The sequence below is a fragment of the Impatiens glandulifera genome, chromosome 6, assembly GCF_907164915.1.
Source record: "Impatiens glandulifera chromosome 6, dImpGla2.1, whole genome shotgun sequence".
NCBI classification, from domain to species: domain Eukaryota; kingdom Viridiplantae; phylum Streptophyta; class Magnoliopsida; order Ericales; family Balsaminaceae; genus Impatiens; species Impatiens glandulifera.
This window is the reverse complement of record NC_061867.1, coordinates 11,085,335-11,108,877: the sequence shown is the minus strand read 5'-3', so window position 1 is coordinate 11,108,877 and position 23,543 is coordinate 11,085,335. Positions and strand designations below refer to the sequence as shown.

The window sequence follows — 23,543 nt, the reverse complement described above, 5'->3', positions numbered from 1 at the left end:
AAAGACCCATAATATAAACTAATAAACATAGAACTAAAAATCAACTCATCATTTGGTATTATTTGAATCTACAAAACTAGTCCATATATGATATATTAATCATATCATTGTAAAAACTAAAATCTATTTTGCATAAAAAAAACTTAATCTGAAGTCGAAGTTGTGAAACGAAAATATAGAAAATATGTAGATAAATGGTCAAGTGGGAGGAAGAGAGAAAAAAGATCAACAATATAGTAATTCCAATATGTAAGGTTTATGAGTAATCTAATAAAAGACAATGTTATAAAGTATAATACAGATTCATTCATAATTAAATGAATATGTTCATAGAAAAAAACTAAGAGACTTATGTGAGAAGATTGACTCAAAAACAAATTTTATTATGATAAGAGCTCCATTGTAGAATTGAGACTTAACCATTAAAAAAAAGCGATAAGAACCTTATCGATTAAACATGTGAATGTAAAAGATTCTAAAAAAAATATTCTACTGATTCATTGGCCGGAATGGCAGAAGAAACTGATAACCAATTAATCTATATATTCTGAGAAGTCATAAGCTAACACTAGAACTGAAATAAAGATTATTCGTCCGCGAAACTTTTTTTAGATGGATAAATGTTCGATCTGAAAAAAGTATAAAAAGGGAAAAGATTCAATATAAGGCTATATATTAAAAATATTTTCATTATAAATAATTAAGAAAAAAATACTATTCTAAGAAACATATATGTTTAATATGTAGAATTAGATATCCAAAAAGACATACAACTTACTAATTAATTATAAAAAATTTCAAAGAATCCCGCGACTCAAATGATTATCTATTATTAATTATATACATATATCTTAATCAAATTAACTTTTTTGAATTCTATTATTCGCGAGGAGATGGATGAGAAAAAACTCTCATGTCCAACTTTGTAATAGAGATAAAATTTAGGAACAACCATCAACTATAATCTTTTACTAGATTCTGTAAACAACATAGAGGACGAATGAAGAGAATATCTTTTCGAGGTAATCATATTTGTTTTGGTAAATATGGTCTTCAAGCACTTGAACCCGCTTGGATCACATCTAGATAAATAGAAGTGGGTCGACGAGGAATAACCCATAATGCACGTTGTGGTGGGAAAATATGGGTATGTATATTTCCAGACAAACCAATTACAATAAGAACTGTAGAAACACGTATGGGTTCAGGGAAAGGATCCCCGATTGCTGTTGTTAAACCGGGTTGAATACTTTATGAAATGGGTAGAGTTTCAGAAAATATAGCCATAAATGTTATTTCAATAACGACGTCCAAAATATCTATACGAACTCAATTTATTATTTCAGGATCGGGATAAGGATGTAAAAAAAAAAAAATAGGTATTGGGAATGAAACAATAGCAGGTTTTTTGACAAAATAATATTTCTTTTTTCTTGGATCCTTGCATAGTGCATTGAAAGAGCATATAAAAATGATATGATTCAACCCCAAATTTATTTGAATGTTGCAGATATTAGTGGGGCTCGAGAATTGATGTGTATTCGAATCATAGGAGCTAGTAATCGTCGATATGTACATATCGACGAAATTATTGTCGTTGTGATTAAAGAAGCAGTGCCAAATATGCCCCTAGAAAGATCAGAAGTGGTCTGTAATTGTATGTACCCCTAAAAAACTCAAACGTGACAACAATATGATAATTCGATACGATGATAACGCTATAGTTCTTAATGATCAAGAAAGAAATTCAAAAGGAATTCGCGTTTTTGGTTCGATCGCTTGGGAATTACGACAATTAAGTTTTACTAAAATAGTTTCATTGGATCTTGAGGTATTATAAAATGAAAATGTGATATGGCTAGAGTAAGTTATTGGAAAGAAATATATTAATTTAATTAGTAGATCATGTCTCATGCATATACCTTTTAAAACTTCATTAAAAAAAATTGAAATAATTTATACTCATAAAAAAACATGTTGATTATATTCAAATTTGGAGGTATTAATATTTGTATTCCATCATGGGAAGGACATGATTGCAAAGATAATAATCTTTATACGAAATGATGACATGGATAAAAAACCGTTTGGTTTAAATAGCATCTACTAATAAAACTGAAAACATTGTTAAAATACTTTTTCAAGAAGGTTCGGTTAAAAAAAGAATCAATGTGTAGATTCCAACCTGCTAGGGAAATCATTAAGCTTATTGTATCGAATTAACTTTTTATTGATGTATTGTTTTATCGAGATCTTGTCCAAATCATGATATAATTTTCTTGTTCCTGAATGGGCCTCTTCAATTTTTTTAGGTTTATGCTCTACTCCGGGTAAAGATCCGCCCTATTATTTGCACATATAGGACAAATGTTCCATTTACCACTTCTTTTTCTATGATTTTATTTTTTTAATTTATTTATGCATTTCTCCAAATATTTTATGGATGAATCCATTTTACTCAATTAATTAATAGTTTGAGCTCCCTCTCTTTATCTTTCTAAACGAATAGAAATCAAATAGGATTAAGTAGTAATTATATGTACATTTTGGGTTTATCTGAATGGAGCATGAATACTTTATTTTAAGGTTTAGAGTTTAAATTTTTTTGTTTTTTTTGGGAGAGTTTAGGGTTTAGGGTTTAATTGAAAATAATTTGAATTCCCCCCCCCCCCAAAAAAGGTCTAATTGCACTTCACGCTCCAAAATTTGGATGATTAATCTTTCTTTGGGGTGAAACAGAGGTTATCTCGATTGAGGGAGAAAATGGGGAAATTCCATATGACCCAATATATTTGACAAGTCGCACTATACGTCAACTCAAGATGCATCTTCGTCTCTAGGACTTCGAAAAGGGACTTTTGGAACACCAATAGGCATCCAAAAAAGAACTAAGTACTGTGTTTTACGGTTTTACTTTGACGTGGAAACGTAAAAATACTATTATTGTCTTTTGACTCGGATAGTAATATTATATTGTTTTCAACACATTTTATCCATAGAGAGATTAGAAAAATTCATACATAAATAAAGTCAATTTTAGTAGGAATAAGTCCTTTTAATGATACATAAGTATATGCACATTTCCTCATTGAAAATAGTCTCAATCCCCCATTTGCATATTGGTACTTATGGAGTATAGAATAAATATGCTTCTCTTTCTAACTAAAAAGAGAATTATTCTATTATTGCCAACAAAATGCAGCAATTCTTAACCATTTCTCGAAAAGAATTCACCGAACAAGGGAGATCTATAGCCTAGTCATAGCCAAACTATAGTCTTTTTTTCATGCTATAAAGTAACACATTGTCTATTTTTTTATTTAAGGGGTATTTTCATGGGTTTTCCTTGGTATTATGTACATACCATTGTGTTGAATGATCCCGTTCAGTTGCTTTCGATCCATATAATGCATACAACTCTAGTTGTTGGTTGGGTCGGTTAGATGGCTTTGTATGAATTAGTCGTTTTTTATACATCTGATGATGTTCTTGATCAAATGTGGAAACAAAGTATGTTTGTTATACCTTTCATGACTCATTTAGAATAACCAATTCTTAGGGTGGTTGGAGTATTATAGGAGGGACTATAATAAATCCGGGTATTTGAAGTTATGAAGGTTTGTTTAGTTGGGGCACATATTGTTTTTTCTAGCTTGTGCTTCTTGGTAGCTATCTGGCATTGGGTGTATTATGATTTAGAATTTTTTTTCTAATGAATGTACATGAAAATCTTTTTTGGATTTGCCCAAGATCTTTGGAATTCATTTATTTCTATCAGGGGTAGCTTGCTTTGGTTTTGGTGCATTTCATGTAACAGGCTTGTATGGTCCTGGAATATGGGTATCCGATCCTTATGGACTAACGGGAAAAGTTCAACCTGTAAGTCCAGCGTGGGGCGTGGAAGGTTTGATCTTTTTTATTGCGGGAAGAATAGCCTCTGATCATATTGCAGCAGGAATATTAGGGATATTAGCGGGCCTATTCCATCTTAGCATTCGTCCTCCCAACGTCTATATAAAGGACTCCGTATGGGCAGTATTGAAATTGTCCTTTCTAGTAGTATCGATGTTGTCTTTATTGCAGCTTTTGTAATTATCGGGACTATGTGGTATGATTCAATAACTACCCTAATCGAATTATTTGGGCCTACTTGTTATTCAGCAAGAGATATATCGAAAATTTAGTGCTAGTTTAGCTGAAAATCAAAGTTCAACAAAAGCTTGGTCTATGATTCTCGAAAAATTAGCTTTTTATGATTACATTGCTAATAATCCAGCCAAGTGGGATCATTCCGGATAGGCTCCATGGATAATGGGGATTAAATAATTATTAGATGGTTAGGACACCATCTATTTAGAGATAAGGAAATACATGAACTTTTTGTACATCGTGCGCCTACTCTTTTTAAAACATTTATAGCTGTTTTGGTAGACAACAACAAAATTTGTAATGCTGACGTTCCTTTTCGAAGAGAATAATCAAAATACAGTGTCGAACAAGTAGGTGTAACGGTTGAGTTCTATGGCGGCGAACTCAATGGAGTCAGTTATAGTGACCCTGACCCTGTTACTGTGAAAAAAATGCTAAACGCGATCAGTTGGGTGAAAATTTTGAATTAGATCGTGTTACTTTAAAATCTGATGGTGTTTAGTTCAAGGGGTTGGTTTACCTTGGGCATGCTTCATTTGCTTTCCTCTTTTTCTTTTGGCACATTTGGCATGGTGCTAGAACCCTGTTCATATGTCATAGCTTAGCACGTGTTTGGATGACAAATGGCAATACAGGGAATATCACGGGGTGACTCGAGGTTCGATGCATTTCAACATTAGTTTGCGTATTAGGAAATCTTTGTTTTAAAATAAAATATTATTTTAAAAGATTTTTTAAAATACCTATGAGCTTTGGAAATTAATTATAAAAATAATTAACTTTATTCAAATTTTAATAATCTGGGGGTCAAATAATAATCTGGCCAAAACCCGGTTTAAATTAATTAAACATAACTAATTTAATGATTATTTATTTGAAAACAGAATCGCTAAATGATTTTAGAAAACTCAGTAAAATTTACGTGTATAAACGTACTTTATACTAGAGTTTCTATAAAGGGTTTGGATTTTGGTTATACTCGGGAAATGATTTTCACGCTATGTCCTCTGCACCCGTCAAAGGACGGTTTTATTTTAAAATAAATAGAGTCCGGTTATTATAAGATTTATTTTCTTTAATTAGTAGTACGAGATCCTAAACAATGATAAGTTTAGATTACGTAAATAATTATACAAAATTATCAAAAAAATGTTAGAATTTAAAAATAAATTCCAAATAGGGCCTTAGCCAAAATATTTGTTTAGAAAACATCCCAAAAGTATTTAAATATCATTTTTTGACCTTTTAGAATTATTTGAAAATGCCTTAGGACCGGAGTCCTAGGGTCTGGTTTTGTCGATCTAGGCTCGGATGAGCTCGGTCTAGATCGGGGAGGTCTGGATCAGGGCTCGGGAGCATGGGTCAAGGGACTAGAGGGCTCGGTCCTAGGTTCGAGAGGCTTGGTCTCGAACTGGACTACTCGGTACTGAACTCAGGTTGATCGGCCTTAAGTCTAGGAGGCTCGGTCCCAAGTCTAGGTTTTATCGGTCGTGGACCTAAGAGGCTCGGTCCCATGTTAGACCTCTCGATTGAATTCATCGGTCCTTGCTTAAGAACATCGGTCTTGAGTTTCGGTCCTAACTTAAGAACACAGGTCATCGGTTTCGGTCCTGACTCAAGAACATCGGTCATTGGTCTCGATCCAGACCGAAGATCCTCGGTCTTGTTTCTCGGTCCCGGTCCTACAGGACTCGATCGTCGGGGACCGAGTCTTTTTGATTTGGTCAAGAATTAACTTTTGATACAGATCATGAAATCATAATCTGCCTGTTACATATGATTCATATGATTATGGGGAACAAAAGCACGAATCCTAATCACAATCAATTGATCTTTACAAAGATCAATTTTTAGAAACTATTTTTATGTCAAAATTTGCGATCTTTTGAATTAGGTCATTTCAAGGTCTAATTATTGTTTCATTAACTTTGAAATGATGAACATAGTTGAACACAACCAAAACAAGAACATCATAGAAGCTCTATAACAACTTTTTAAGATGACATCAAAATTCAAAATTACATGATCGAGATGATGTTATAGTGATCTGAAAATCATCCTAACATATTTACAAACATGTTTAGCAACTATTTGAATAAAAAACAAGATTTAAACTCAAGAACATGAATTTTAAAAAAAATCCAGATTTTCAATTCAAATTTTCAATTTTTTAGTTCAAGGTTGATTTGATCAATTATCTTTCAACAGAAAGTTCATATAGCATCTAAGGATTGATTCTAAACAAATAAACCATACAATTGAACCCTAGAACAGATCAAACTGATCAAACTTGAAAAAATCAATTTTTAATTATAAATCGAATTACAGAGGATTTAGATGCATACCAACAATTGGACTCCTTACGTTTAACGATTGAACTCGTTGGATAAAACTCAAAGGATGTATTGGAAGCTTTCTAGAAGTCTAGATCAAATGTTTGATCGTTGGAGATAGTTTTCACAAAAACCTGTTCTTTGTCGAAATTTGAATCTTTGATTTCGACTGTAATATGAGTTATTTGTTTGATGGATTGATGGAGAATCACCTAAGGACTATTTATAGTAGCTTTAGGTCGGTTAGGAGGAGGAATTAGACTTCAATTTGATGATCGAAGATCTTATGCCTAATTCTATCCTAATCATAGCAGCATAGTTCTAGGCTAAGGTGTCGATCATATGTATAGGGTTATTAAAGACGAGGATAAGGCGAGCATGTAGGAACAAAAATAGAAGGATAAGATCAACTAATGAAGAAGCTAGAGCTTCTAGAAGATACCGAAGTTCGTCGCGGGTTGTAGGATTTTGCGAATAAGACTATCAAAACGATGTCGTTTTGATCTGTCCAAATCGTGTTGTTGGCGATCCGGCAGCGTTCCGTTGGTACTAGTCGATCTGGGCTAACGAACTTGATGTCTCACTAGTTGTTTCTGTGTGGACTGGGCACGCACGTGCTCTGTTACAGCTAGCAGGTGTGGCTGATTCATAGGTGCTGGATGAAAATCCAGTGCTGATCCAATGACCCAGGATCCTACTGCAATTTAATTTCATATTTTCGGCTACACCCAATTATCAATTTTATTTTTTATAAAAGGGTTATTGAATCAAATTTTAACACTTTTCTTGCATTTTTCTTCACAAAAAATATTTTTGGAAACATAATAAAAATTATGTACATTATTTATATTTTTTGGTATTTTGTGTATTTATTTAATTGTTTTATGCCATAAATTATACATAATTTATGTTTAAAATCATAATTACATAATTTCAACCCCTTCTTAGGTTTAATTTGGGTAAAATAAATACAATGGTTTATCCTCAAATTATTTTTTGATTTAATTTTCCTAATTATGGTTTAATTATCACATAATTAATCATGATCTTTAATCTCTTTTTGAGTTATTTTGAATTTAAAAATTCAAAGTATTATTTTAATATTATTATAAATAATAATATTATTTGTAAAAGTAGGGTAGGTCAAATTTTTATGCTTACAGAATGTGTATAAATTAATTTAAAATAACAATGGAAAAAGTGTATGTGTTACCCTTAATTCGATTTTTGAGAGTTTTGACATGAAAGTGGTTAAAATTTTGTGTTAACTTTTGTGATATTAGTAATGAAAATCTTTGATATTTGTAAGAGTAAAAAATAATAAAATTCATTAACTATCAACATTTTTGAAATGCATAATGTTATAATAGTCAAAACGGTTGTATATATTCTTCTCGCATTGACTACACGTGTCTTCACGAAAGTTTGTTATTTATGAGAAGTCAATAATGATGGGTCGTTCTGATAAATCATCATAAGAAAAAGTTTATAATTATATTAATAAAAAATAATAGTATATATATAAATACAATGATAATTATCAAGCTTCCATTCAAATTATTTAGTACATTTGTTGCATGTTCTTCCTAGCTTAAACATAGATATTGCGAATTTGCATTATATTGTTTTCTATACATTGATATCTAAAAAAAAATAATTAAGAAAAATAATTGACTTAAACTTTTATCATGTGGTCTGCAAGATTGTCACAAATATTTAAGCTTTTTAATCTCATCAAATTTACTCAGCAGCTCAAAAAAAGTCTTTTTAGAAATTCTAAAACCAAACACTCAAAAAATATGAGAACCATGAGTAATATTAAAGCAATATAGAAGGTTTAAATATTTACACGATTCTTCACTAACTTAGGTAACGAATATTGAAAACGTGAGCTTATATTATAGAAGAAAACAAATAATGGTAATCTCATGAAATACGTCAAATCAAGTCAGGTAATGAAATGTAATCAACACATAAAATTGACAATCTATTAATGTTTTGTAATCTTGATACCTGATAATAATTATAAATCAATAGAAAAAAAACTAATGATCATAAATTTTACCATTTCAGTAATATAGTCAAGATTCACGGATGTGAATCAAAGGAGTTCATTGCAAAAAATCATTTCATCATCATCATATCTTTCTTAGTCCATTACAAATTGCGATTTAGTGCAATATCTTATATGGTAGGAAAAATAATATCTTTGTATTATGTAATTTTAGACCCGTGGGCCAATAATAATATTTTATCTAGTTCAAACTACTTTATAAACAAACTGAAAAGGAAGACCAAATAAAGATAATTTGATCAAAATTCTTTTTTATTTAATGAATTTTCTAAGCAACAACACATTTTCTCAAATTCTCACCCACATATTCAACCACTATTATCATTTTAGTTTTATATCACCATATCTTTTCCTTCAATTTCTTCATCCCCATAGATATACCACCACTAATGACCATTGTCATTTTAGTCTTATACAAACATATCTTAATCCCAATATATATCACCACAATGCAATAACACATTTTCTCAAATTCTCACCTCAATTATTTCATCCCCATATATATATCACCACCAATTATCATTGTCATTTTTGTCTTATACCACATATATACAACCACCATTGTCATACCCATATTCAAATTCACATTATAAGAGATTCGAAATCATGGTCTCATATATGAAATGTGAACACTTTGACCGTTAAACCACTCGTGATTGTTGATTTCAATTTATAATTATATATATATATATATATATATATATATATATATATATATATATATATATATATATATATATATATATATATATATATATATATATATATATATATATATTAGGTATGTTTTTGATCATTTATTTTAAATATGTTGTTATATATATATATAATATAATTATATAAATTATAAAATATAAAATATAAATATAATTATTATGTATATATATAATTATTTATTAATATATAATTATATAGATGATAAAATAATTAATAAAATAAATAATAATAATAAACAATATAAAAAAAATATAAAAAAAATATATTAATAAAAATAAAAATATATTAGTTAATATATAAGGAGACAAATATATATATATATATATATATATATATATATATATATATATATTAATGTAAAAATATCTAGAGTCAAACTTTTCCAATTTGTATTCAAATATATTTATATTTTTTCTAACCCGTACTCATTTATACTCACATCAAAATCTAAATAAATCGCAACGTTCGACCCAACCTTTAGAGCAATTCAAGAATTAAGCATTATTATATATAGAAAAAAAATTCACCTAGACGTATGTACTTATACAACTAGCTCACTTAAACATATGTACTAATAAAAGATCATTTAAACATATGCACTATCAAAAATTGGCTCATTTAGCCTCTTTTAATAACCATGGTTAACTTTTATTTTTAAATTTATATATTTATTAATTAAATATTAATATATTTTCTCTCCTTCTTTTTCATTAATTAAATCAGGTAATTTATTTTATTCTTATTTTTTTATTTTAATATTAATTTTTCTTTATATGTTATTTTTTTTTATTAGTTTTTATTTCTCATATTACTTAAATTCTCATTTTTGAAAAAAGTTTAACAACTTATTTATAAATTTTATGTTTTACTGTAATATTTTTTTGAATGATTTTTTATTATTTAATTTAATATAAAAAAAATAAAATTAATATTTTTTTATTTAATTTTTATTCACGACTTATACTTATAGTAGTAATGTGCATTGTTTTGTCTAATATTTGATTATTACTCTTTTGGGTTTGATGAATGAGTTTTTATTATTATCCAATTTTTAATTCTTAATTAAATTATTTTTGTGTTGAAGAATTTTGATTGTTGAAAATATTTTCATGGTTAAAAGAATTTTAATTGTTATATTCAATCATTGGACCAAACAATTTTAAAATAATTAATAATCTATGTGAATATAAGAAAAAAATATAAAAAAGAAGAAAAAATATAAAATTAAAATAATTAATTATGAATGCTCATATATATATATATATATAATAAAATTAAAATAATCAATAATAAATGTTCATAGAAATAATAAAAAAGATAAAAATAAATAGAAAAATAAATGAAAAAGAATGAGAGAGAAAATATATTAATATTTAATTATTAAATATATAAATTAAAAAATAAAAATTAATCATGATTTACTAAAAGAGACTAAATGAGCCAATTATTGATAGTACATACGTTTAAATAAACCTTTATTACTATATACGTCTAAGTGAACTAGTTTAAGTGAGTTAGTTGTACAAGTACATACGTCTAAGTGAGTCTTTTTCCTTTTATGTCATGTAAAAATTGTTGTGTAACATATTATTCAATTTAAAAAAATGAACTTTTATAATTTTGTTGTTATTTAATTTATTATTTATTTTATTTTCAAAACTGGGCAACTTTGTAGCAAAATTTTATTCAATGATTCATATAATAGAAGAAATACAAAATTAACCAATTTTATGGATTTTGACACAAATTTGTGTTGGTAGCTTAGTTCAATTTTGTTGAAAATTTCAAAGATATATAAAATACTCATCTAAATATACTAACAATTCCATTAAGTCTTATCTATTTCTTTCAAATTATTCCCAGTTACCAATACTCATCTACATATACTAACAATTCCATTAAGTCTTATATTTTTCTTTTTCTTTTGTAAATAAGCACTTATCATAAAATTTATGGTGATAGAAAGAAATCTTAATATTTTTCTAAAGAGAGTTTCATTTCAATCAATCCAAAAGATGTTAAAAAAAAGGTACAATAAACAATATATATTATACATTATTAAATTTTTTTAATACCAATTAAGGAGCTTTTATGAAAATCACTTAAACAAAGCAAAAACAAGATTAAAAAAAATAGACACAAAACAATCAAAAAAAGGAATCATAATATCCTACTCACTTTGTAATTTCAATGTTTCAAAAATTGCTTTAATGCATATAGTCTTTAAAATTAATTTACCTACCAAGATATCCCTCCATAAAAAAAAAGTATTGTTTACATATAATGGTTAGGAAAGTTAAATACATTTCTCAATTTTTGCAAGGATAGAACCTCTTCACTAGTTCTTAGAGAGCGCAAAACAAAAACTAGTTCAAAATAAGTTAATTTTTTTAGAAAACTAGCTTCATCGACCTACTTCAATTTAAGAAGTATTAATGAAAATCAAATTTGTAATCATTTAAGCTAGCAACATTAAACTGTTTATGCGATAATAATTCACATGTCGTCACGTAACGTAATTTGTACGTAAATCTCTTTTTCAACAATCGAACTTCAATATTTTAAAACATTCTTATTTATTGTCTTTGTTACTAGGGTTTCATTTGAAAACACATTTTTTAAACATTGGCCTCCCTTCTTCCTTGTTCATCCTTTGAACTGTTGATGTTCTTGTCTTATATTTGAAGGACTTTCTTAATTCATTACCTCTCTATTTCCTCAAATCTTATTTCTTTACCGACAGATTAGGAAACTTCCACCTAAATTAGGTAATTGCCTGTTTTTGGATACTCCAAATCTATTTTTATCCCTCTTTTGTCTGTCTCTATCTATATATGTATATATATTCAAGTAATTATTTTAAATTTAAATAAAGATTGTAGAAAGAAAATATATTTTTATTGATAGTGTTAGGTTAATTTAATAAAATTTGTTTAACAAAGTATTACATATGCGTTGTAATCATAATGGTGGTAGGGTAATGTTAACTTTTAATATTATTATTTTTTTCAATAAAATTTGTTTGAGATAAATCATTAAATAAAATTTGTATTGGAAATATAATAAAAATGAATTTTAGACAATAAAATATCAAATTTTACACATAATTCAATTTAAAGTGTTTTAAAAATAAATTTTAAAATAAAATAAAAAATTATAAAAAGATTAGAATTTTTGAGATTCCGATTGGAGAAAGAAGCATCTTATGCCAAAGATCCCCACCACCTTTCCCTCTCTTGCCAACTCACACATTTCCCTAACTTTTCAACCCCCACTTTCTTGTTTTTATTATATTTATTTATTTCAAGAATTATTGATGAATGTATTATTCTTATTTAATTTTATATATCAACATATTATTATTATTAATGGAATATATAATGTATTTAGTTTTGTCAATCAAAGGTCAAATATAATGTTAAAATTTTATTAATTTTTATTATTTAGTCCGCAACTTTCATTCTATCATTAAAAAATAATTATCGAAATAACAAATTAGAATTCCTTATTGGTCAATTGCAATTTAAGATCTCTTCTTTTAAACCTTACAATTTGAGGCTAATTATTGGAGTAAATTATAATTTGGGATCTCTTTTTCTGAACCTTACAATTTAGGGCTCTTTATTGAGCCAAATTGTAATTTGGGACATCTTCTTTTGAATTTCACAATTTATGACTTCACATTGTCAGGTTTGTACAAAATTGGGTTTTGCTCTAACGGACATGAACATCCATAAAAAAAAATATATTTCGTGATCTTTATAATTAAAAAATTAACATTGACATTTAATTCTAAATTATACTAATGTGGCCACATAATAACATTTTTGACGAAAGTCCATGTCGGTTAGGGCAAAACCTCATTTTGTACAAACCTGACAATGCGGAGCCTCAAATTGTAAGGCTCAAAATAAGAGGTCCAAAATTACAATTGGTCCCCAATAAAGAGTCCTAAATTGTGAGATTCAAAAAAAGAGGTCCTAAATTGCAATTGACTTCCAATAAAAAGTTTGGAATTGTGAAATTGAAAATCTCCCAAATTACAATTAATTCCAATAAAAAGCCTCAATTTATTATTTCAGTCTAAAAGAAGTTTAATTTTACACAGATTTTAAACTTTATATATTTAAATTCTAAAAAATATAAAAGAAAATCATAATAGGATAAAAATGATTATTTTTTGACAATATTATGTGAATCAATTTAATATTACTTTTATAGTCATATTTTTATAAACTCTTTTCTCATAGTTATCTCAAATTTTAAAATTTAATATTTATTGAGTAAATAAAATATTTATTTAAAAAATCATTATCTTTTATTTATTATCCAAAAAGAATATATTTATTTATTTTAAAGGAAACCAAAAATCAAATTATTGTCTTTTCTACTAACTTTTTTTTTTCAAAAAAAAAACCTACTTCTTTAAAAATAAAAATAAATTGTTGATTGAGTTATATAAAATTTTTGATAAAAAACTTAAAATATTAATATATAATAATAAAATAAAAATAAAAACTTAACCTAAAATATATTTTAATATTTTAATTAATAAATTAAATTATTTAATAATATAAAAAAATGAAATAATCTTTAAGTTAATTAAACCGAAAAAACCTTATAATTTAGATAATATTTATATTAAATAAATAGAATAGAGATTCTACTAAAATTGATTAAAAAACAATATTATATAAAATAATTTGAAAATTGTTTTTGTAAGAAAGAAATTAGTAAATTTAGTGAATATATACTCAAACAAACAAACAAACTGGCGCTTAATAAAGGCGTTCGTTCATTCGTTCGATCGTTCGTCTCCTGAATATAAATTTACCCGCTCTCACATTATTCTCTCTTTCTCTCTCAAACTTCTCCTTTCCTTGTTCTTCAATGGCCGTCGTCTGAATCCATCAATAACAACACTCTGCTTCGGATTCATAGCTACAGACCGATACTCAATCAGACTGAAGAAGACAACACAATGCCGTTTTCCTCTCTCGATTCGCTCTTCATCTCCGCCAGCAGTGCTTTCTGCTCTCCTCTAGGACAAGCTATTCAGATCCAGGTTCCTTTACATCTTATTCTTCTTGATTCCTGCTGTTTCGATCCTCAAACTGGAAATTCTCGATATAGACTGTGTATAAATAGTCTATGGCTTTAGTTTTAGGAAATGTATCTTAGAATTAAGGTTTTTAGCTTCTAAACATGATTGCAATACGATACGTGGAAGTTCTTAGCTAAATCAGTCAATATGTATTGTGTTGTAGGGATATTTCATCTGTTTAGCACTTGCTTTTGGATGGATACTTGCTGCATACGTGAGGTATGTTTGAGATCCAAAACTATGGCTGCTGCAATGTATGTACACAGATTCTCAGTATCAGTTTTTGGTTACAGGAATAGGGAGGTTAGGCGTATGGAAGATAATGATGTGAATGGAGACAACGATTTTTCATTTCTTTGTCATGATATTAATGAACTTGAGCATTGTAATCAAATTAACTTGCCGAAAGTGAGTGTAGTGATGCCTCTTAAAGGATTTGGAGAACATAATTTGCATAACTGGAGAAGTCAGGTAAGGCGGTTCTAATAATTTGATGTAGGTTATTATTTTGTTGAGATTATTAACTATTTATCAATTTTCAGATTACATCTTTATATGGTGGCCCTCTCGAGTTTCTTTTTGTCGTAGATAGAACAGATGATCCTGCTTACAAGGCTGTATCTCGCTTATTGGAAGATTATAAGGTGGTTGTAGTTAGATCATTGTTATTTCTTTTCTTCTGAATAGTTCTCTGATGAAATCTTATCTATATGGTTCAGGATGAAGTTGATGGAAAGATTGTTGTAGCTGGTTTGTCAAAGACATGTAGCCAAAAGATCCACAATCAGCTGGTCAGTGTGAATGACTTCTTTTTCTACCTCTTTTTGTTCTGTAATCGGTTTTACCTCTATGATACATAATGGATAAAAGTGTTATTACGCAGGTAGGGGTGTCTAATATGCACAAAGACAGCAAATACGTGTTGTTTCTAGATGACGATGTTAGACTGCATCCTGGTTCAATTGGAGCCCTTACTTCCGAAATGGAAAAAAATCCCAAGGTACATTTTCCTAACTAAACTATTGGTGGACTAACGAAATGCGATTTTCTTACCACTTCTAATAATATGTAGATATTCATTCAAACTGGTTATCCATTGGATTTACCTTCTGGGAGTTTGGGAAGTTACTGCATATATGAATATCACATGGTAAGACACATTATTAGCTTCCATTATTGCTCTATACTGTTCTAAAAAGAAATTAATGACTTTGTTTACAGCCTTGTTCTATGGGTTTTGCTACTGGTGGGAAGACATTCTTTTTGTGGGGAGGCTGTATGATGGCAAGTAACTTAAATAATTAATTGACTCCATTCTTTTCCTAATAATTCTCATGTCTATATCAAATTTTATTTATTTCTTTTCTCAGATGCATGCAGATGATTTCAGAAATAATAAGCATGGGGTAGTTTCAAAACTTCAAGATGGGGGTTACTCAGATGATATGACTCTTGCAGCCATTGCTGGTATATAATCTTATCTTCAATTATTCTTTGATGGGAAAAGCTATTTATATTTGGTAACACTATATTCTCTTTCAGGTGCTAACAAGAGGCTAATAACATCGCCACCCGTCGCTGTCTTCCCTCACCCCCTTGGGAGTGATCTTACTTTCTCAAGGTTTGCTTAGTTTAGAGATGATTTCAATGCTGCTGTTGTTAGAAAACCAAAATGTTTGATTCCATTTTCCATGCAGATATTGGAATTATTTAAGGAAGCAAACATTTGTTCTAGAATCATATACCTCAAATGTTAACTGGAGGATGAACAAAGCATTATTTTCTGTCCATTGCTATCTATCTTGGGGATTTGTAGTTCCATACATTATGGCTCTAACTCATCTTGCTGCAGCAATCATTATTTACTCGAAAGAACTTCGAGAGGGTGAAATCAAACCTGTTTTTAGCGGTTAGTACTTACTTCCTCTTCGGCTGTCATGATTTGTATAGATTTCTCATATATAATCGCATTTGGATCCATAATTCGGGCACTCCTATTTCAGGAATGAAACTCGTAATTGGGCAAGCTATATGCACATTGATTGAACTTGCATCAGTATGGAACTTAACAAGAATAGAAGTTAAACTCTGCAATTTGCTATCTCCTGAGGCTCCTAAAATGTCACTGGCTTCATATAATTGGTGCCTTGTAAGAATTTCTTCGAAAGAGTCAATAAGATTCAATAGTTTTTTCTTTTGCTTTAAAGTTTAATCTCTACTGTGACAGGTCTTTATTGCAATGCTGGTTGACAATTTTCTATACCCAATTGCTGCATTCCGATCACATTTTTCCCAGTCGATCAACTGGTCTGGCATTCGATACCATTTAAAAAACGGGAAGATTAGCAAGGTAAGCTTTTGAAAATTAGTATTTTGTCACAAAAACTGCACAAAAACATGCTTATGTTGTTGTTTTGGGTATGAAGATTGATAGAAGCATGGATAAAAGTTCAAAATTTACGGATTTGGGAGGAAAGAATTTGCATGGGAGGAAAGGGGTGGTACCTAGATGTTCGATACTTCATTCTTTGTCGAAAACATTGTCGCATTGGTGGCAGCCGAAGAAATTTGAAGTGTAGGAATGAGTGGGAATTCGCGGGACTTTCAAGTTTCAAGGGCAAGGGAGAATTCATTGATTGATTATTATTTCATTATCAGATTGAATCAATTGATTATTGATCTTGTATCTTGTAATGATCTTCATATCTTAAGTTCATTAATTTAAAAAAAAAAGGAAGAAGAGGAAATTAGAATGTGCAATAGAATTCATTTCTTATGTTTATTAGATGATGAAACAAGTAATATTATTATTTCTTGTTTCATCATTAGCTGGTATGGTATGATATGGAATTTTATTTTCATTTCTTTCAAATTATTATAATCTAATCTTCTAAACATTAGGGTTAGGGGGAGAATAGAGTCGGAGAGTATATTGATTGTATTGTCTTATTCTATTTGAGAGATTTATTTTTTTTACCATTTTTGTCCAGTTTGGTTTTGAAGAATTTTGAGATGGACATTTTATTTTTCAAAATATCACAATTTAGGGTTTTTTATCGTTAAAGTTAACTTATTCATTCTATAAATAAAAAATAAAATATATAAGTCATTAATTTAACTACTGAATTTTATTGTGGGTTTTGACTATTCGATTATCTAAAATTTGATAGTTAAAATTAGCAATTCGCTAAAATTCAGTAATTAAATTAGTGACATAGATATTTTATTTATTTATAAATAATACATAAAATTAACTTAATTGCGTTTGGAAACAAAATCTCATTTGGTATATTTTAACTAAGTAAAAAAACCCTAAATTGTGATATTTAAAATAAGATGTTCGAAATCTCCATTGATCCCAATAAGAAGCCATAATTTGACCATTCAATATTTATATATGTTTATTTGTGTCTTGACATAATCACGATAAAATCGGAGCCACAAATATTACGGAACAATTTGAACAGTATACTCAACCTGAAATATAATTTGCATTTTTAACAAGTGTAGCCTTACAAATAAAATAAAAAAAAAATTATGTAAATTATCAATCAATGATCTAAAAAAAACTCAATAGCAAAATACTAATTTTCAAATGGATAATTTATATCATAATTTAAAAAATAAAACATTCCCACTAAATAATGCCAAAAATCATATTAAAATAAAGCTAAATATAATTTATTTTTATACAAAGTGAAAACAAATATAACTATTTAATTTTAACTCTTGACAATAAAAAAATTGTAATAAATAAAAATAAATTCAAATAGTGGGAGATGGTGAAATTGATAAACCTAACAAAGAGGTTTTAGGGTTACAATCAGCAATGGAGGAAGAGAGACAGAGCATATACAGAGTCGCAAGAACGATAAAGAAGAAAGATAACTCCCTCTACAACGCTCTACGTTCAATCTACGAGGATTCAATATTCGTCGGAGAGATCTCGCAGCTATGGCCGGAACTCCCTCTTATCGCCAATCTCCGATGTGGTCTCTGGTATTCTTCCAACTTCCATTACACCTGTTACTTCAAATCCACCGACGGACACAACAATAACTGGTCCTTCAACACCTCTCGTCTCAATCTCCATGTTGCCTTACTCGCTGGTAACTTTTCTTGAATTTGAATTTGAAGTATTGCTAGTTAGTGATATGTAGTGTGATTTCTCTATTTTTATTCGTTAGGGCAGAAAGGAGGATGTATGATTGTTGATTCAACTAGAAAAGGAAAGAGATTTCCAGATAGTATGTCAAAAACAATACCTATCTGGACATGTGTTTTGAATCGAGCGATTATGAACTATAGGAAGAGATATGAAGCGACTGAGAATATCAGCTCAAATTGGGATTGCTCTTTGCATTTACCATTATGGGTTTCTAAAACGGAGAAAGCTTCAATTGAAGATCGATTAGAAAGATGGACTGAACAGTTGGAAGCTAGCGGGGCTGATATTGCCTCTTTGTCTTCTTCCTTGCGAAAGCCATTGCGGGTTCTATGGATTTCGCAGAGGACTGTTATCTGGTTAAATGAAGTACCTGATTATGATTCGTGGGATTTTACACCTATCATACTTTTGTCTGCATCTTCTACTAACAGCAATTTTCAACATAAGACTAACTCGGAATTCAGTTGGACATACATAGCTGGAGCAGGTGATGATGAAGAAAGTTGGTCTAGAGGTTTATCACCAAAACTATTTTGGAATAATGTTTACGATCTTATTAGTTTCGGGCCTGAACTATGCAATCAGAAGGTAGCTGATATTGTTGAGAAAGACAGAGTTTATCGTGCTCAAAGGGGACATCATGCTCCCCAGATTTCATTAAGAAGCAATGCTTATGTTTCAATGGAAGAAAAAGATGTTACTTTTGACATTGCGAGCAATTTGAATTCTTCAGATGAAAATCATACAATATTTTGGCTGGCATCTACTAATATTGCTGTTGGTTCGTATAAATCAGGTATGAAAAATGTGCACACCATGTTCTTGTTATTTTTTTTTTGGAAACGGCATAGTGCCATTTGAAAACCCTAAACCCTAAAACACAACCCGTTTCCATAAACAACAAAACAAAATGAAACAACAAAACAAAATGAAACATTTTGCACAATTGAAAATTTTCTATAGAGATAGCATAACCGGTCTTATTAGCTTTTTTTTACCTGATACTGTTTGTGAATGCAGCTGCAAATGGGACTGATTACGACTGCATATTGAACTGTGATAGAGAAATAATCAATGATTCTTTTGAGAACTCCGATTCACATCTATGCCTACCTGTGGTGGTATGCTACTCTCATCGATAACATTACTTTGTATGCATGGCTTTGTATTCAAATGGTTTTCTTTTTGCAGGACTCAAAAATGGACCGTTTTTCATTATCGAGACATCTTCAAAGTGCAGTGAATTTTGCGAAACTGAATCTAAGAGAGCGAAAGAAGCTTTTGGTTTGTTGTAGTAATGGTATGTCTGTTATTTCATTGTAGTTAATTGTTATTCGTTTAAGCACAACCAACATAAACATGTATACAAACCCTTACAATTCTCCCCCCCCAAAAAAAAATAAAATAAAAAATTAAACAAACCCATATTCTCAAAATCCTATTAAACTAAAACCATTGACACATTCAAACATCACCAAATCCAAAACCAATAACAAATTAAAACAATGTTAAAGAAAATATACCTTCTTACCTGAAGTACTTTAAAACCTCTTTACCAGTTCCTTCTGTTTGAGTCATCTACCATCTTTTTGAGTACTTGTCTCATATCGATGGTTTAAATATTCATTCTTTGGTAATTTCAGGAGAAGATATTAGCATATGTGTTTCATTAGCAATCTTGGCATCGTTATTCAGCGATGAAGGTAGGCTTTCCACTATAACTTCTTGTTTATGTACATTTTCAAACACTAATCAGGAGCTTTTGAAACAGGAGAATTTGACGACGGAAAAAATTACAGTAAGAAGTGTATTACGAAAGATGAAATGCGAAAACGGTTGGTATTCATTTGTAAATATGCGGTAAATGCACGCCCTTCCAGAGGAAATCTGAGACAGGTTTTCAATTTTTTGACGAGCGAATATGTTAGTCCTCATCCTTGACTACATCATGCATTCATACACATTATTCATGCAAGATCACCAGTGTTTGTCTGTAGGAAACATAGATCTTTGTTTTCTTTTTCTTCTATAATTTATTATTCAATTATATAATGCACAAGGGACCCTTTGTCCATTTGATTCATCATGATGGTGCATCAATGAAATTACTTTAAAAAAAAGAAGGGTTTTAAAGATTGTAATTTTTAGCTGATCAATCAGCATCATATATATAGATTAGGATGCATCAACTTTAACTTTGATTCATCATCATTTACATATTTATCTTAAATAGTGCAAAGTTACAAAGCAGAGTAACCCAATAAAGTGAAGAACACAATAAACCAGCTTTGAGTGGGAGTGTATGGGATTGCTTTTTTATTTTTTGTTTTGATTATAATTTGTTGACAAGACTAAAGAGTTTGTTTTTAGTGATTTTAGCTTCTTTGTGTTTGTGTTCTCTATGGTTTGTTTTATCATGGATAGTTGGGGGTATTGATTTAAATGAAAGTGTTATTGAATATATTTTAATTAGGTATATATTAGCCAATTTAATTATATTTATTTTCAAATAGTCTCAATATAAAAGGACTTGAAAAGATATTTTAATCTTCACTCAGTGAATATTATTATTTTTTTGGTTAATGTGATAATTTTTAAACTTCATAATTAACAATTATTTTTTTGAAATAATATATATATATGATAATGATACAATCTCACAAATTTAAAATATAAAATAAATTTAAATGTTTAATATAATTATAAATAAATTAAATTAAATATATGACTAATCATTAAAATATTATATTATTTCAATAATTATATAATTAACTTTAATATTAAGATATTTTTAAAAAAAAAAATTTATGTGTCATATTTTTTAAAAATAATATATAATTAGTTTATAAATTATTAAAATTAAATTATTTAAAATTAAAATATTTAAATGTGTACTAAAATTATAATAATGAAAAGTATTAATAATATATAAGTATAACTTTTATTATAATGAATAAATTTATTTATTCGGTCCAACTTGGTTAATGGGCTTAACAAAAAATATTATAAATAAATTAAATTAAATATATGATTAATCATTATAATATTATATTATTTCAATAATTATATAATTAACTTTAATATTAAGATATATATATTTTAAATTTATGTGTCATCTATTTTTTTAAATAATATATAATTAATTTATAAATTATTAAAATTAAATTATTTAAAATTAAAATATTTAAATGTGTACTAAAATTATAATAATGAAAAATATTAATAATATATAAGTATAACTTTTATTATAATGAATAAATTTATTCGATCCAACTTGGTCAATGGGCTTAACAAATAATATTGTGCATTAATGAATAAATAGAAATGAAGTCTTTTATAAGCCTAATTAAATATAAATAAATAATCACTATATTTTATTTGAACTTGGTCAATGTACTTAACAAATAATATTGCGCATTAATGAATAAATAGAAACGAAGTATAAGTCTAGGTAAATATAAATGAATAATCACTATATTTTATATTTCAAATAACATGAATACATTTCTATCAAATGATTAATTTTCAAATACATTAATAAGTCATATTCTTTTGAAATGCATCAAAAGTTGATTGTTTATTTCCTGCCCGGGATCATTTTTCTCATCAGTACACCTATAATGATTTCTTCGTCTGTAAGAGATTTCATAACTGCATTATTCTTTTCAGGATAGTTCAAAAAATGTTCAACATTCATCACATTTCTATAGCTCAATTTAGAAAGGAGTTTAGCTAAATCTTGAATCTCTTGCTCTAGTTGATCATCTAAATGAATTATTATTCATTTATCGATAAATAAATATTATATTCATTAATTAAGAAATAAATAATTTCGCCAAATAATATTTTTTTTGTCCCAAAAATATTTATTTATCGAGGTTATAATGTAATTCAAACAAAAAAAAATAATATAATTAATTAAGCTATTTTAAAAATATAACAAGATAATTAAACATAAAATATGTTGCATTCATATTAATTTGATATTTATATAGATAAATAAATATTGGATTAATATAAAAGTAATTGGAAAATCATATCAATTAATATATTAAACTTACATTGATAAATTAATCCAACAATTATATTGGTTGAACTTTCAAACCTAACATTATATCATCTTCCCTACCTCACTCCCACACTTCCATCTCAACATTTTCCCTCTTAACATTTTTTTTTAACATTCAATGCATTTCTGGTTGTAATTGATTTATTTTTAGCTTACTCAATTTCATTTAAAATATCATATGTTTATTATGTAACAAAAACACAATAAAATAATACTTTTTCCTCTCGAGCTTAAGTTTCTACAATGTATCAGAGCTTCCTTGAGCTCTCATTTTCATTTGTACTTTCACAGTTGTCTTCTAAATTTGTAATTCTTCTTTCCCTTCAAGTCGTCGCCATTCTCTCATGCAGGCCAAATCTCTTCCTCCTCCATCAACTCATCTATTGATTATTCACCTATCTCAGCCTTCAAATTCAATGGTAGCAACTACCTCGAATGGGCAAACTCAATCAAAATGAACATTCGAGGTAAAGGGAAACTCGCTTACCTTACCGAAAGTGTCGTCACTCCCACAGCCAACAACCCCGCATATGAAGCATGTGATATCAACAAGGGTCTCGTCATGTTATGGATTGTTAATTCCATGACCCCTGAAATTGCAAAAATCTATGTCACCAGGTATGAAACCACAAATGATATTTGGGACACCGTCAAAAAAACCTACTCACAAAGCAACAATACATCTCGTTTGTTTAAGATTGAACTCAACATTCTCAATTTTAAACAAGAGAGTTTCACAATAACCTAATATTATACTGCACTATGCGTTTATTGACAAGAAATTGATGCTCCGAATCGATTTCTTAGACGAACCCAACTGACGTTACCACTTATCGCAAACTCTCCTCTAAAAAACGGTGTTTCAAATTCCTATCTGGTTTTAATAGAAATCTTGATGGAGCTCGAGCTCTTATTATTTCAAGGAAGCC

The 23,543-nt window shown here is 28.6% G+C and overlaps 2 protein-coding genes across 3 annotated transcripts; both read left to right on the top strand.

Moving 5' to 3' along the window:
- Positions 1-14,129: 14,129 nt before the first annotated feature.
- On the top strand, positions 14,130-17,193 carry LOC124941763. The gene is made up of 14 exons (XM_047482116.1): positions 14,130-14,338; positions 14,541-14,596; positions 14,671-14,848; positions 14,920-15,021; positions 15,097-15,168; positions 15,261-15,377; positions 15,450-15,527; positions 15,599-15,661; positions 15,748-15,844; positions 15,920-15,998; positions 16,075-16,286; positions 16,381-16,526; positions 16,605-16,727; positions 16,804-17,193. The coding sequence occupies exons 1-14, from the start codon at positions 14,255-14,257 to the stop codon at positions 16,954-16,956; spliced, it is 1,560 nt and encodes a 519-aa protein (XP_047338072.1). The 5' UTR covers positions 14,130-14,254; the 3' UTR covers positions 16,957-17,193.
- A 970-nt stretch (positions 17,194-18,163) lies between these two features.
- On the top strand, positions 18,164-20,934 carry LOC124941448 (uncharacterized protein C3F10.06c). 2 transcript variants are annotated; one of them, XM_047481779.1, is made up of 6 exons: positions 18,164-18,486; positions 18,565-19,341; positions 19,566-19,666; positions 19,737-19,845; positions 20,189-20,248; positions 20,317-20,934. In XM_047481779.1, the coding sequence occupies exons 1-6, from the start codon at positions 18,207-18,209 to the stop codon at positions 20,484-20,486; spliced, it is 1,497 nt and encodes a 498-aa protein (XP_047337735.1). In that variant the 5' UTR covers positions 18,164-18,206; the 3' UTR covers positions 20,487-20,934. The 2 variants fall into 2 exon arrangements, with proteins under 2 accessions (XP_047337735.1, XP_047337736.1); XM_047481780.1 differs by having other exon boundaries at positions 18,318-18,486; positions 18,570-19,341.
- Positions 20,935-23,543: the final 2,609 nt, after the last annotated feature.

What these genes read in the sequence shown, in the direction of transcription:
- LOC124941763 (XM_047482116.1), top strand. Translation starts at nt 14,255, where the DNA reads ATGCCGTTTTCCTCTCTCGATTCGCTCTTCATCTCCGCCAGCAGTGCT. An exon ending in GACAAGCTATTCAGATCCAG is followed by an intron (nt 14,339 to 14,540) that starts GTTCCTTTACAT and finishes ATTGTGTTGTAG; the next exon opens with GGATATTTCATCTGTTTAGC. An exon ending in GCTTATTGGAAGATTATAAG is followed by an intron (nt 15,022 to 15,096) that starts GTGGTTGTAGTT and finishes TATATGGTTCAG; the next exon opens with GATGAAGTTGATGGAAAGAT.
- LOC124941448 (XM_047481779.1), top strand. Translation starts at nt 18,207, where the DNA reads ATGGAGGAAGAGAGACAGAGCATATACAGAGTCGCAAGAACGATAAAG. An exon ending in TGTTGGTTCGTATAAATCAG is followed by an intron (nt 19,342 to 19,565) that starts GTATGAAAAATG and finishes TTGTGAATGCAG; the next exon opens with CTGCAAATGGGACTGATTAC. An exon ending in ATCTATGCCTACCTGTGGTG is followed by an intron (nt 19,667 to 19,736) that starts GTATGCTACTCT and finishes TTCTTTTTGCAG; the next exon opens with GACTCAAAAATGGACCGTTT.